This window comes from Erithacus rubecula, assembly GCF_903797595.1.
Source record: "Erithacus rubecula genome assembly, chromosome: 2".
NCBI classification, from domain to species: domain Eukaryota; kingdom Metazoa; phylum Chordata; class Aves; order Passeriformes; family Muscicapidae; genus Erithacus; species Erithacus rubecula.
Window position 1 is genome coordinate 64445256 of NC_136685.1, and position 13628 is coordinate 64458883.

The window sequence follows — 13628 nt, forward strand, 5'->3', positions numbered from 1 at the left end:
AATTTTGTCATAATTTTTGTGATGCTGCACTGAACTTAGTTCATGTTTTTCTGGAAATAGACTCTGTGAATGCTCATATGAGTGCTGTGTCAGGTCTTTGCTCCTCTCTCCTTCTGCTTCTCAGAAAAAGGGAAACCAGAATCATTCTGGTCTGTAAGGTCTCCCACACTGCTGAAAATATGTGGAAGTGTGCATGTCCTTGCCAGAACTACTCCTTCCCTGTGAATATGCTCTGCTTCAGATTCTAGGTGCTTTGGGTTTCATTTGCCCTACTACAGTGCAAAATGTTTTCTTGTGTCTTTCTTGCCCTGTGGCTCAAGTGGCTCTTTATGAGCAAACCATTCCCTTCATTGTTGTCTCCTTTTGTAGCTTTGTTTTCTGAAAATATTATCTCTTTGCACATAGCTTATGAAGCACAGGTTATCATGCTAAACTGTGCAGGTTCATAGCCTCAAGCATTGTGATGTCCACAGCTCCTCTCTGATGGTGGATATTCACATCTGTCACTGGGCAGCCATGTTATCAGTTTCATTTACATTGATTTTTATATTCTATAGATTGCATACATGATATATACTGCTGAGTTACGATAATTTATTATTTTGTTACACACAATTTACTTTATTTCAGTTCCCATATGGATGCTCCCAACATTGAGTTGCTCTCTGTAACAGTCATTTCCACCAGACAGCTGGAGACACCCATACTTCCCTTGATAAATGTATTCACATAGGAAGCTGAATATGCACTGCTAAGTTCATTGCAGCATCCTTTGCATAATAACCTTCCTAGAAGTTGAGCCCCAAGATTTTATGTGAATGTAACTACCTCAGCCAAATCTGTGGTCTCACTCAATTTTGAAAATATATCTTTTCTTCCTGTCATGTTTGTTGATTTAATACTGTCCAAAGAGCTGTATCAGCTATTCTACTATTTGCAGGAAATTTATTGTAATACGTTGTAATTAGCTTTTCTATTCTTCAATATAATGCAAGCATTTGCATCTCTGAATTACAGTGAAATATTAATCAGAGGTCCAGAGAGATCCTAAGCCAGACCTTTGGAAGAAAGTCTTAAATACAGGGTATTTGGAATTAGGTGATTTTAATAAATGCAGAGTTTAGCTGCTGTTAGTCTTTCATGGAGAGTTAATATTTACTCTCTTACTTGCTTCCAGCTGTCATTTTGCATTACATAAATGAAAACATAATTAGTATTTCCTTTACTTGGAACCCATGCAGGATACTTATCCATGTTGGTGCTGTTCATTGTGAATTTATATATTAAACTACTTTGATGTCCTCAGGAGAATAAAAAGTATAGGGTAAAAAAAGACCCTCGTTGTTTAGCAGGCATGAATGACAGACAAAATGCAGCCTAAAATATTCTGGTAGATTTACAGGATAGTGAAATAGAAAAATACAAGGCTTTACAGTGTTGTCTTCTAGGCATTCACTGCTCTGAGGCACCTTACTAAACAATTTCTAGAGGACTCAGTTGTAATTTTACAGTGACATGACCCAGACATATCACTTCAGAAACTGAAATTTCTACTATTGAAATCTTGGGTCCGGAAAGGGTGATTGATGAGGAGTGTGCATTATTTTACTGTTAACCTTGAACCACTGAGCATTTTGTGTCCCTGCACACACGTCCCATTGAAGGGCAGGCCAGTCAAAGATGCAGTTTTGAAGTGAAAATACCTATTTAATTATATCATGGATCTGTTAAGGTTGGAAAAGATTGCTAAAGTCATCAAGTCCAACTCTAAACCTACACTGCCAAGTCCACCACTAAACCACGTCCCTAAGTGCTGCATCTGTATGTTCTTTGAGTGCTTCCAAGGTGGTGATTACATCACCTCTCTGCATTACTTGTTTTGTGTGTGGGATAAACTAGAGAGCAATAACAAAAAAGCAGACTGGCATAACTTTCAGTTCAGCTTGCTGGGGAGAGGCAGCCTAGTTAGTACCCTGCACGAGAAGAAAAAGCCTCATGAAGCTGAAGTTTTTAACTGAAGTCTGCTCTGCATAGTCCTTGTACCAGTTCAGCTGTGCCAGTATCATTATGATTGAAATAACCATGTAGGTGACATAGGTGCATCAGTAGAGAAATGCCCTATATCAACTCCCCTAGTTCTAAGGAAAAGGTTGAAAACATGACTACAGCATGAGGGTGAAGGCTGCAAGAGAGGCATTACAGACAAGAGCAGGAAGATAAACAAATTCCTGTTTATGGAAGCTGGTAGTACTGAGGTACTACCCATTCCTCTTTGCAGCTCAACCTTGAGGAGCATCACTGGAGCATCCCAGAAGTGCCTGGTGCCTTGTGTACAGGGGATTGCTTTGCCACAAGTTCATGCTGGTGCAAGATGTCCTGAAAACTTATATTCCAAAATACCTTTTTCAGGTATATGTTGAAGTAACTGCATGTTATTTAAGTCCTAAAAAGATGAAGGTTTTCTGTTAGTGCTTTTTCATGGCCTCCCCATAAGGCTGTGCTGCAGGGCACAGAGCTCTAACACAACTGATGAGTAAAGATGGCTGGGCAATTGTACTCTCAGTATGTGATTCTCAGTTGTTTGGCACTGTAAAAGGAATTGTGCTTCCTTTATAAGAAGAACACAATATGACTGTTCCTATTAACATTACGAGGCTGTTGGTTCTTGTTTACTTCCATTTTACTGAATTTCTAGCAATCACCCTTTTTGTCTAAGGGGAAGCAGTGTATGTTAAAAGAGTAAGTGGCAGATAAAGTTCTTACAGAGAATAGGCTGGGAGTCATCTTTTCCTTGAGAAACTGTGCTTTGCCTGCAAGGATGAAGAAACCATCTTCTGCTTGTGTGAAGAGTTTTGTATTAAATGCAAAAGGCAGCAGCCTCCTGAAGTGAAATGAAAAAGAATAGGAGGTAGAAGAGCCTCCATTTTCAAGCCAAACAAAAAAGTGTAAAGGGTGAGGCTCACATACTTATCAGGCCTTATTTTTTTTTTTTTATTTTGCTTTTATTAAAAAAGACTTAGGGGAATATATTATTAAGGAAGCTAAATATCATTGACTGAAGCTTGCAAATAGTTTTTTTGATGTGGACTCCAAAAATATACTCTCAACAGCAGATCAGTTAAAACCAATGGGATTTACTAGTATATATAGAATAAATCAGGAGACATTCAATACAGGAAGAGTGTTGTGGGGATTGGTGTATCCATTTGTGGTGCTCTGGTGGAGTGGTGGGATCCTGACCCACTCTTCCCAGTTGCACCAATTTGCTGCTGGAGATGGGAATATTTGTGCAATTTCATCATGCAGGATCCAATCATGATCCTGCTCAGAGAATGTAAGTCTGCTATTCAGGCCTAGAAAATATGATTGTGTCCCTTTGTATCCTTCACAGTAAATGCTGGAGTGCAAATAAGGTGATGTGATGCATAAAATGAGAGCAGTTATCTATTTTTTTGAGAGCACTTTCATGTAGGTGTTGTTAATCTGAAAAGTTTCACTCAGGAGAGCATTTAATATGTTGTGATTGATAGGTATCTAAAAATATGCAGAACATACTTGAACAAATGGAGCATTGATTTACCCCTTTTTTTCTCTAAATAACCTAAGGTAATTGATTTTTTTTTTAACTGTTTGGTTTTTTTAAGCTATGTAATTGCTGCTTAGTTTCCCTAAAAGACTCTGAGTACAGTCCATAGAAACAAATGGTTGGAATTTGAAGTATTATCAACTATGTTTTAAAAAAATTGCACATTTGAATAGGGACCAGAACAGACTTGATTTTTCTAATACTTCTTGCTTGTTGCCTAGTGGAGCAACCCACAGCTGGGTGTATAGCAGCTGGTCACACTGTGCAGAAAATCAGAAATTTGAACTGTCCTGTGTTTGGGGAGATGGGGAGCACACACAGTCTCCATTTTGGAAATGGATATTTTTCTGTTGCATTTGTTGAAAGAGTAACCTCCTGTCTCAGCTGTCCTCTTGGGATGAATGAGCTTGTGTGAGCCTCTTTTCTCAGGGCTTTTGGTCTTGAATTTACTCTTCTCATTTTCAGAAACATGATCTTACCAGCAAAAGGATGGGCTCTGGGAATATGGTGGGTTGGTTATGCAATCTCACCCCTCCTTTTACTTCAGAAAGGAAAATATGTATTGAAAATTTCTATCAAGACAGCTATTAACTGTCTGATTTTCATTTTTTACTCTTCTGATGAGCATTTAGGTTTAATATCCTCTACAAATCCTGGGGCTGGACATCCCTGCTCTCTTTCTTCTTTGAACCTTCTGATCGTTTTATCATTGTCTTAAAGCCAGCTTGCTGCTGTCATCACTTCTTACTGTCTCTACTCTTCCCTTTTTCTTTGCACTCCTCCACTTTTGATTATTGCTATTTTTATCAAGCAGCAGGAAGACAATGTGTTCAGTAATTTAGATGCAATTTATTATTTCCAGCAATTTCACATGAAAAGTTTAGTTTTCAAAACTACCAGGCCAAGGCATCCACTCAAAACTTTCTATTTGAGTAAATATTATCAAAGCTTTATGCCTACAGTGTCTTTGGTATTTGCAGGAATGCCTTTTTTTTTTGTAAATGTAGGTTTTATTTCTGTATAAAGATAAAAAGCAGCAAAGATAAGCTTAGAGAAGAATTCAGGATGCTAAATTCAAGATATTCCAGTTGCACATCCATGTCCAAACTGGGTTGTGCACTAATCAGGAAGCAAGGAGCATATGCCTTTTTAATTGGATTGTTTTAAAATTTTATGCTGTCTGTGCAGTTTCAAATTATGGCAGTGATCCTGCAGCACTGAGGTCAATGAGATTACTCATAGGCATAGTTTCTCATGAGACAAGCCTTTGCAGACTGTATTTAGGAATCTGGGAAATCATGCAGAATAAAAATCAGGTTTAAACTCTCAAATTTCTCTCAGATTTTTTCTTTTCTTTCACTAGAATTCATAATTTTAACCACTTTTTCTGCCTCTTTAATATTTATGAGAAGACCTGATCTTTTATTATACAAATTCAATTATTCATTGCCTCAAAAGATAAGGAGAAACTGGGAGGGGTATTTTAATTTAAAGGTTGTCTTCAGTTTTCTCTTTTAATCTAGTATTTTACATTTTAAAAGAAATTACATAAATTGTGACTCAGAAAATCATCAGAATAGCTTTAAATACTTAAATATGGCTACGTCCTCAAGCTCCCAAAAATAAAGCATAAGATAGTGCTCAAGTGAGAATTGTTCACCTAAATTGGGGAAACAGAAGGGAGAAGCATAATCCATGTTCTTAGATGAAGAAAATTCCAAATTGAATTTATCCTATGAACTTCTCAGTCCAGGAAGGTTTTATTGTATTCCTTGTCTCACAGAATTTGTAGTCCATAAGTCTGTTCCGTGAAGGTACGTTTTTTAATTTTGACCATGGAACAGCTTCCCCTTTTTTCTTCCAGTTAGGCCTGCTCTCCTGGTGCTGTGTGTTGATCTAAAATATGCAGCCAGTATTATAACATTCTGTAAATACAGTATAATCACAAACCATCACAAGCTTGCTTTTCCTCCTTTCCACTTTTGGAATGCCAGCTGCTCAACTGAAGATGTTTGTCACTTAGCACCAGGAGGAGATATACAAGAGGGTAAAGTCAAGGTGGTGAAATTGCTCTGGTTTACCTTCTCCTCTCTAAGTTGCAGATACCTGTGCTACATTTTGCTTATGTGCAAGACTGGTCACACCTGGTGTTACCCTTTCCTTGGACTTGCATGTACTTGAGATTGATACTTAATTTCTTTTTTGAAGCAAGAATTTTCATATTGACTTAAAAAAAATAATGTTCATGAAGTGCAGTACAAGGATAAGGTATTGAAATTATGAAATAACCTCAAATCCAGCCACTGGTGCAGGCTGAGGATGAGGTTCTGCACAAGTTCCAGCAAATAAAAAGTTGCAAATACCACGCATATCTGTCAGTTCATCCAGAGGAAGCTTTTGGAATAAAGCTTTCAAAGTAATCTGAAAATGCTTTGCACGTTACTACACTTACTGTAAAGACAAAGGGGATCCAAGGCTGGGTTACAGCAATTACTGCTGGATGGTGCCTGTTCTGACATGACTGCCCAGATAGGAAGTGTGTTGGGAAGAAATGCTCAGTCTCTGATTCATCTGCAGAAGGTTCTGAAAGCTGCAAGGAGAGAGCTTAAAAAACAAAACTGTTGATACAGTGTGAAAAATGGTTTTCAACTAAAATGCTTGTAGTACACATATAGCTTAATGTGATTCCATATTTATGCATTTACAAAGGTTTAGAAACTAGTTGTAAAATTCTCAGTTTCACTCCTCACCTTGTAAAAGCTCTGAATTTCTGTAGGAAGCAATTTGAAAGCATTCATATGAGGGAGATAAGTGTCTGTGTGGAACCTTGTGATGAGATTCACCCATTTTCTTCCCACCAGGTTTGGAGGAGACCAGCCCGTGTACATCAATATTATTCGAGATCCTGTCAACAGATTCCTCTCCAATTATTTTTTTCGACGTTTCGGAGACTGGCGAGGTGAACAGAATCACATGATCCGTACCCCCAACATGAGGCAGGAGGAAAGATACCTGGTATGTTTAAATAAAAGGTTTTGATTACCAATTTCCCATCATTGTTGTCTAGTGCTGTTACTCAGACTGGATGCATAAAAAGTGGGATATTGAGGTGTCATCTTCCCTCTTGTGTTTCTCCTCTGTCTTTTCTTGTCTGGTCCTTAGTTTGCTTAGCTTTACTGTGTAGACTGTTGCCAGTAACTTCAGTTTGATCCTGAATAAGCTGACAACGAGTTCCAGATTTCCACCGTTGCATTATGGTCCTTCAATTGATTTGGATTTGCACTGTATAGGAATACAGTAATTCTGCCTATATGTATCACTGTGAATATTCAGACAGATTTTAGCTTCAGACTGTCTGTAACTCTGCAGCTTCAGAGGAAAATTGAGAAACAGAGCAATTCAGGGAGCTCAAGTCTCTAATGTTCTTGCTGCTAAGTTGTTTGTAATGTTCTGTACACCAGGGCTCTAATCTCAATTCTTGCTTTGGTTTTGTTGCCTTTTGTCTTTTTTGGGTTAAGATGATGGCAGTAGTGCTGAATAAGCTATTCATAATAAGTTTTAAATTTGTATGACTGTTGAACTGTGCTAACACCTGCCAGCTTTTGTTGCATACCAAGGTCCCATGGCAGTAGGTAAATGAATACTAAATAAGAAATACAGAAGCTAGGGAGGTGGCTAGTTTGGTTTATATTGATCTTTTTACAGGTGCAAAGACAGCTCAAAAAAGGCAAAATGGTGGGATTACTTCTTGTAATCTCTGTCTAATGGAGATCCAGTTTGATTGGACTCAGCCTTCAGGCGTACTTGAATCTGCAGAGACTTCAGTGAAACAGCAGTGACAGGGCAGCTTAATGGTTACTATGACATGTTTCAGGCCAGACATAATGTCAAAATAAAATATATCTGTGGCTTTTGGGGGAGAAAGAGAGGATGTTTTTGTGGGGTTTTGAAGAGGCAGTAGAGTACAAGATGTGTGATGAGCCATAGAGAGCAGAGCTCTAAACTGCTGCCACACAACACCTTTCAGCCCTAGCTGAAGCTGGATGAATCCAAGGAGGACTGGGGTTCTTTCCATGTTACAGAGCTGTTTGATTTCTTTTGTCTTCTGGTGTTTGTCATGCAGAGCCCTGTGAAAAGGCAAACTTTTACTTTATGAGTAATTGAAGGGGAAGTATCAGTGTAACTGTCTAATTTAATGACATTTCCTATATAGTTATAAGCTGTGAAAGTTTTCTTATTTGCTATGTGCCTCGAGATGCCTGTGTCAGCTGAGTGGGTCTTGACCTCCTTGTGTACAGAGCTGGAGGGATTTGCATGTTGTGTGTGCATGGACTTCTGCTTCATCATCTGCATGGGACAAGAGGGTTGAGGAAATTAATGAGGGGGAGGGTTTACTACAATTTTATAATCCCACTACATTTTCTTTTTTGGAAATGTTAAAAGTGAGTGGTAGAGTCTGTACTTTACTTTGAGTGCCTTCTCATTTAAAGTGCAGGGATATGATATTATTTCAGTACTGACTATGCAGCTTAAGAAATTATATGTATAGCCAGTGAAATTTTACTTCAAGCAGATCTGAAAAACGAATAGGTCTAATTCATGTTGTCTTGGTTTAAAAACTAATAGAATTTACCTTGCATTTTCATTGGCATTGGTATGTTTTTTAAGAAGTTAATTATTTATATGCGTATGCAGATATCTATGCATACACAGATCAGTACAAAAACTATAATGAAAAAAATAAAAAGTGTGTGAGGTCAGCAATCATTTTGTTCTAAAGCCAGTTTGTTGATCTGATTAATTAGCATCCTTAATAAAAACTATTTTTGTATTTTCATTTTTATTTTCTTTGTTGGTAAGTCAGTGTTAGAATCCTGGAAACATTTTGGAACCTATTTTCCATCCCTCCTTGGCAGACTTTGGCAGTCACTTGCACTGCTCAGAGAGTGACAGTAACAGGCCACTTGCCAGTGAAAATGAATTTTCACGAAAGCCATTCATTCTGAATGTTCAGCATTTTTACTGCTTGAGCTATCCAACCACATCATATTACTGCATGCCTGCATTCTAATCTTTTCCTCAGTGGTGCAAGAAAATCAGCTGGCATATTTCTTAAAATTCAGGCATTGGGGATTTGGAATCATAGCTTCAGAAATATGCAAAATTATTGTGAGATCCAGCTGTGAAGAAAGTAAGCAGCTGGTTTTACCTCTGAGAATGACCCAGTGTGCCACTTTAGCACAGGACTGATAGATGGCCTTATTTCAGGTCTCATCATTTTGTTCTTCCCTAATATTCTTTAAGATGCAAAATTCACCATAAAATGTTAGTCTTTTTACAGGCGACTATTTAAGGATAAACTTAGATTTAGCATATTTAGTAGTTTCAACTTTGAATGCAATATTAAACCTAAGTTGTTTGGGATGAGGTATGCCTGACCATGAACAGACACATGAAAGCAGGGGGAGGATATGAGCTTTTACTTTTCTTCTTCCATTGTGCCTCTAACAGGCAGGAAAACACTGCTGATGGATCCATGACACTGAGCTCATTGTAGAGAACTTGAGAAGCCTTGTGTTGATAGCAGCTATAGACTTACAGACTTACTTACAGAATGGATTGGAGAGGCTGTAAATATTAACTTTTGTTTTACCACAGGGAATAGGTGTGCAGGCAAAAGCTATGTATCTCTTTATCAACCATGATGTTCTTCTCTTCCTATCTCTTGGAAGATGGTGTGGGCAACTGGGAAGCTTTCCAGGCCATCCAGTCATCTTCATGAACAGCTGCCAACATTGGCCTCACCTGAAAAGCTGAGGGCAGTATCCATATTCCCTTAAACTGCAGTTGGAGGTGTGGTAGCTCAGCTGCTCTAGAAAGCAGGGTCTTAAGGGAAGAAAAGCATTTTAAGATCAGGTTGTGTCTGGTGAACTCCAGGTTGTGATGCCCTTGATGGAAACATTCCTTCCTCTCAGGTCTGATCCTTAAGAAAAAGAGAGAGTTGAAAAAAAACCCCAAACTATCTTGATGTCTTGTAGTACCTTGCATGCTGTTTTCTTAGCATCAAAAATGTGAACTGCTGACATTGTGACGGTCAGAAACAGAGACAGAAATTTTCACCATTAACTGATGATTGGAGATTTTCTCTGAATAGAGCTTCAGGCTTTGACTTTGTTCCAGGAAACACAACCATTCATTAAGGAGTCAGATAAGTTGTTCTATTTTGGTAAATGTCTGCGTTTACCAAAATTTGATTGAAAGTCAGGATAGGAAACAAACCTTTTGCTTGTGAGTCAGATGCAGCAGCTGCTGCAATGTGAGACTTTACCCACATCTACCAGCTCCTTCCCTGACCTGGCACTTTCACTTCTGGAGTGAGTTATTGTTAGTCACCTAAAGAAATCACTTCCAAGCTTCCCCAAAATAAATAGTGGCATCATGGTAGTGTGGAGCATGGCAGAGAGGTAATTCATGGTGAGCACCTTGAATCAAGTTTCAGGCACACTAATGTGACTGTCAGCCCTGCATTATGGTCCTGTAAGATGAAATAAATTCACAAAAGTTAATTTAAAGTCATTGTAGTGAATGTATTTCAGGTTGAACTAGAGTTCTTAGACTAAATATGCTTCAATAAAACAAGAAAACCCTTATCAGTGGAGTTGTGAGTACTGCAGGTACCAACCTAAAGAAAAATATGTGTAAGATGTGATTTTAGGTCAGGGCTCGGAAGTGCAGAACATGGGAAGCTTTATATTAAAATTGTTCCTTCCAGAAGACTTGTTTGTAATTATCTAGTATTTATTACAGCTTTAGTTTGAGACATCAAATATAAAAAAAAGCATATATAGGGTTTTCATCTTTTCTAAATACTTGGTAAAACTTTAATCTAAGACTACTAAGCTTGAATGAGTGTGTGAAGCAGCATGGGCTGTGTGTTGCTGCCTGAATTGAAGGAAATCTGGTTACATGGGATTCTGATCTCTCTTAGGCTCATGAATATTATGGCTCCTAGCTCACTCCAGTAACAGATTTCTGAGCTAATGTATCAGAAGTGAGAATTTTTGTATTTAAAAAATCATTCAGTAAAACAAAAACTTGTCACCTTCTTATAGGATGTTTCAAATTTTTATTATAATTAGCAGTTGTGCTTGCACAGCATCTCTGGATGGCTTCATAGTTTTTGAACTTCATGTCTGAAAATAAATATGTTTTTCTCAGCAAAAATTTAAAATATTCTAACAATATTCATTTACATTAAAGATTACTCATACAAGTGATCCCATAAAGGAGCATCTGTCCTTTTGTCTTTTAAATTAAATGTTAAAATAATTGTTAAAAGTGTATTAGGATTACTGTAAAGGTGGGATGTAAAATTCAAGCGATGTCAGCGAACTTTCACATCAAATTTCTAATAGGGAAAAAAACATTCCTTTTGCAATACTAGCTTTTATGGCTGAAGCTTAAACTAATGTTGTTTAGATTATTTCATAAATTTCAAACAAAATAATAGAAAAAGGTGAATGGGTAAACCCACAGAACACTTTTTTTAGTCCTGAATCTTGGGAATTCCCTTTTATATTTCCATGGTTTTCATTATTATAAGAATATTCACTGAATATATTTAACTAGTTTTATTATTTATATCCTGAAATTTCTATCTACAATGAAAAGTATTTACCAATTACACTGGTTTTCAGACAGCAGCTGGCTGTCTTACATTGTTTATCTGCCCAATACCATGAGTAATTATATTATGAATTGTCATCAGTTGTCATCACTGAGATTTCTCCTTCATGACCTCAGATAAGTTTCTTGAAGCTTTTCAGTTGCTAGAGATGCGGCCTCCAGGAGAAACCATGGTGTGGTTTCATACCTTCATCTTCTGGCTGTCACTCTCACGAGTGTGTGTCTCTATTTAAGAATGGGTCAGAAGAGAGTTGCCTGCCTGCAGATTTGGTGCAGTGAGGGAGTTGAGGGTTCATGACTCTGATTTTCCTGTCGAGGACCTCACAAGAGGGGCTACAAATGTCTGTTGATTGAACCTGGGAAATTTTGTGGAGGTTCTGGTAACTTGTTTAACATTGTTTAAACCAGAAATCTGAGGCATGCGGAGTTAAAATTATTTGCTTTTGTCTGTGCAGTGCATACCAGATATTGAGGAGTCAAATATACAAATAAAAAAGAACATTTTTCACTTACTGGGTTCCAAGCTGTAGTTGGGAGGCTAAACATTCTGTGCACTCTGTTTTCCCTGGCATACAGAGGAGTCACCTCACTGGTGCTGATGGTGTGCATTGCCACTGGACGTGCTGCAGTGCAGCTTTGCAGCTGTGGCTCTGCTTTGGGGCTCACACAGTAGCACCAATCCCTGCTGAAGCACGGCCACCTGTCAGCTGACCCAATTACAACAGTTTGCTGCTTCTTCCCTCTAATGAGTGCTTTTAATAGTCTCCAGCTGTTCCCTTTTGCTGCATTACCTCTTCACAGCAAAATTTCTGGCCCATTTTCACTGCTCTTCGTCAGTTGTGTGTGCTCTAAAGCACCATTTTCACCCTTAGATTATCCCATTTTGTATTAATAATTTATTGAACCACTAAGTTAATGATAATTCACGCCTCAGCTGGAGGAGAGACTGATTAAACAACTTATAAAACATAATATTAAAGGAAGTATTTTCATGGCTGGCATTTACTTTTCCGTTAGTTTAATTTTCAAACCAATATTTTTTTAATGTTCCCCTGTGGAGTTTGCATTCCAAACATTGCAGCATTATGCATTTATACAAAAGCAAGAAAATGTGCCATTCCAATCTGTTTTCATTCAGTAGTCTGAGTTAATTGCACTTAGTAAATACGCACTATAGCATTGGTTAAGATTGCAACAGTAAAACCTTCCATGTGATTCACAATACAATCATAGAAAATGTAAGATTAATACTATGCTTTTATTTTAATGATACCATTCTGTATTGCCATTCTCCTTTTTGTGGAGACAGGATACAGGATAACTATATATTGCTTCAGAATGTAAAAAGGTGAAGGTTTTTTTCTTGCAGTATTATATTGGTCTGAAAATTTTTGGCTGTTGCCAGTTTTTAAGGAACTGCACAGGAAACCAGAAATTAGGTAGCAGTAGAGGTCCAAGCACTAAGCACCCACAGTCTTATTTAAATGTAATATTATTACACGGTCTTACCATATATTGTGTTTCTGTAGTGCTTTTCAAGACATTTATATACATAGAACTTATAATCTTTTATCAAAGGACCTTGCTGTATTAAAATGATGAACCTTCATTTTTATGGTGATTTTGGTAAGTTTTGTATTTGTTGCTTTCTGAGTGTGAATACAGAACAGTTCTTGATATTCTCTCTTGTGTTGCCTTTTGGGTTTTGTGTATTGTGGTAGCTTGGGGAAATAGCTGTCTCTAGCTTCTCTATAGGAAGATCCTGTTTGTAGAGTGGAAAATCCCAACCACAGAACAAAGACTCTAATGTATTGATGCCAGCTTTTTAAGGGCATGTAAACTGTATAAGAGAAGAGGGTATTTCTGTGTTATATTTTCAGGAGATATATTTTTGGGTCATTGAATGAGAACAGAAAAGAGCATTCTTGTGCAGCCCAGGGATAAAAGCCAGCCTTGCCTTCAGTGAAGGTGGGAAAGCAGTTTACAAGGAATAATATTTTTTTCATTTAGAAATTGATGGACTTTGACAAGCCTTTTTCAGGATTAGGAGTGAGATTTTTTCTGTGTGTTGGGTGGTTCTACCACAGCATCTACTTGGTTCTCAATAGCAGTCAAAAAAGGCAAACCAAAAGCAATAGAGAGCAACACAGAACTTCATTGTATATAAATCTCCAGTGTCTGCACTCGACTGCTTTCATTTGACATTTGTGACCTCCTCTCCTAGGGTGTTTCCTCCCAAATTTGCCCTAAACCAGAACACCTCCCATTCCCAAAACGGGATTGAAAGAACTGAAAAACACTCACAAATGGGTAGGAGCAATGATTAAATAATTTCCATGCGAAGAATGGCAAATGT

At 37.8% G+C, this 13628-nt stretch overlaps 1 protein-coding gene across 1 annotated transcript in view; it reads left to right on the forward strand.

Annotated features, from left to right (window-relative positions):
• The window catches only part of UST (uronyl 2-sulfotransferase), a 150615-nt gene that overhangs the window by 87632 nt on the left and 49355 nt on the right, over positions 1-13628 (forward strand). The window contains exon 5 of the mRNA XM_079332632.1: positions 6448-6601. Within this exon, the coding sequence (XP_079188758.1) occupies positions 6448-6601 (154 nt within the window). The remainder of the gene's footprint in view (positions 1-6447; positions 6602-13628) is intronic.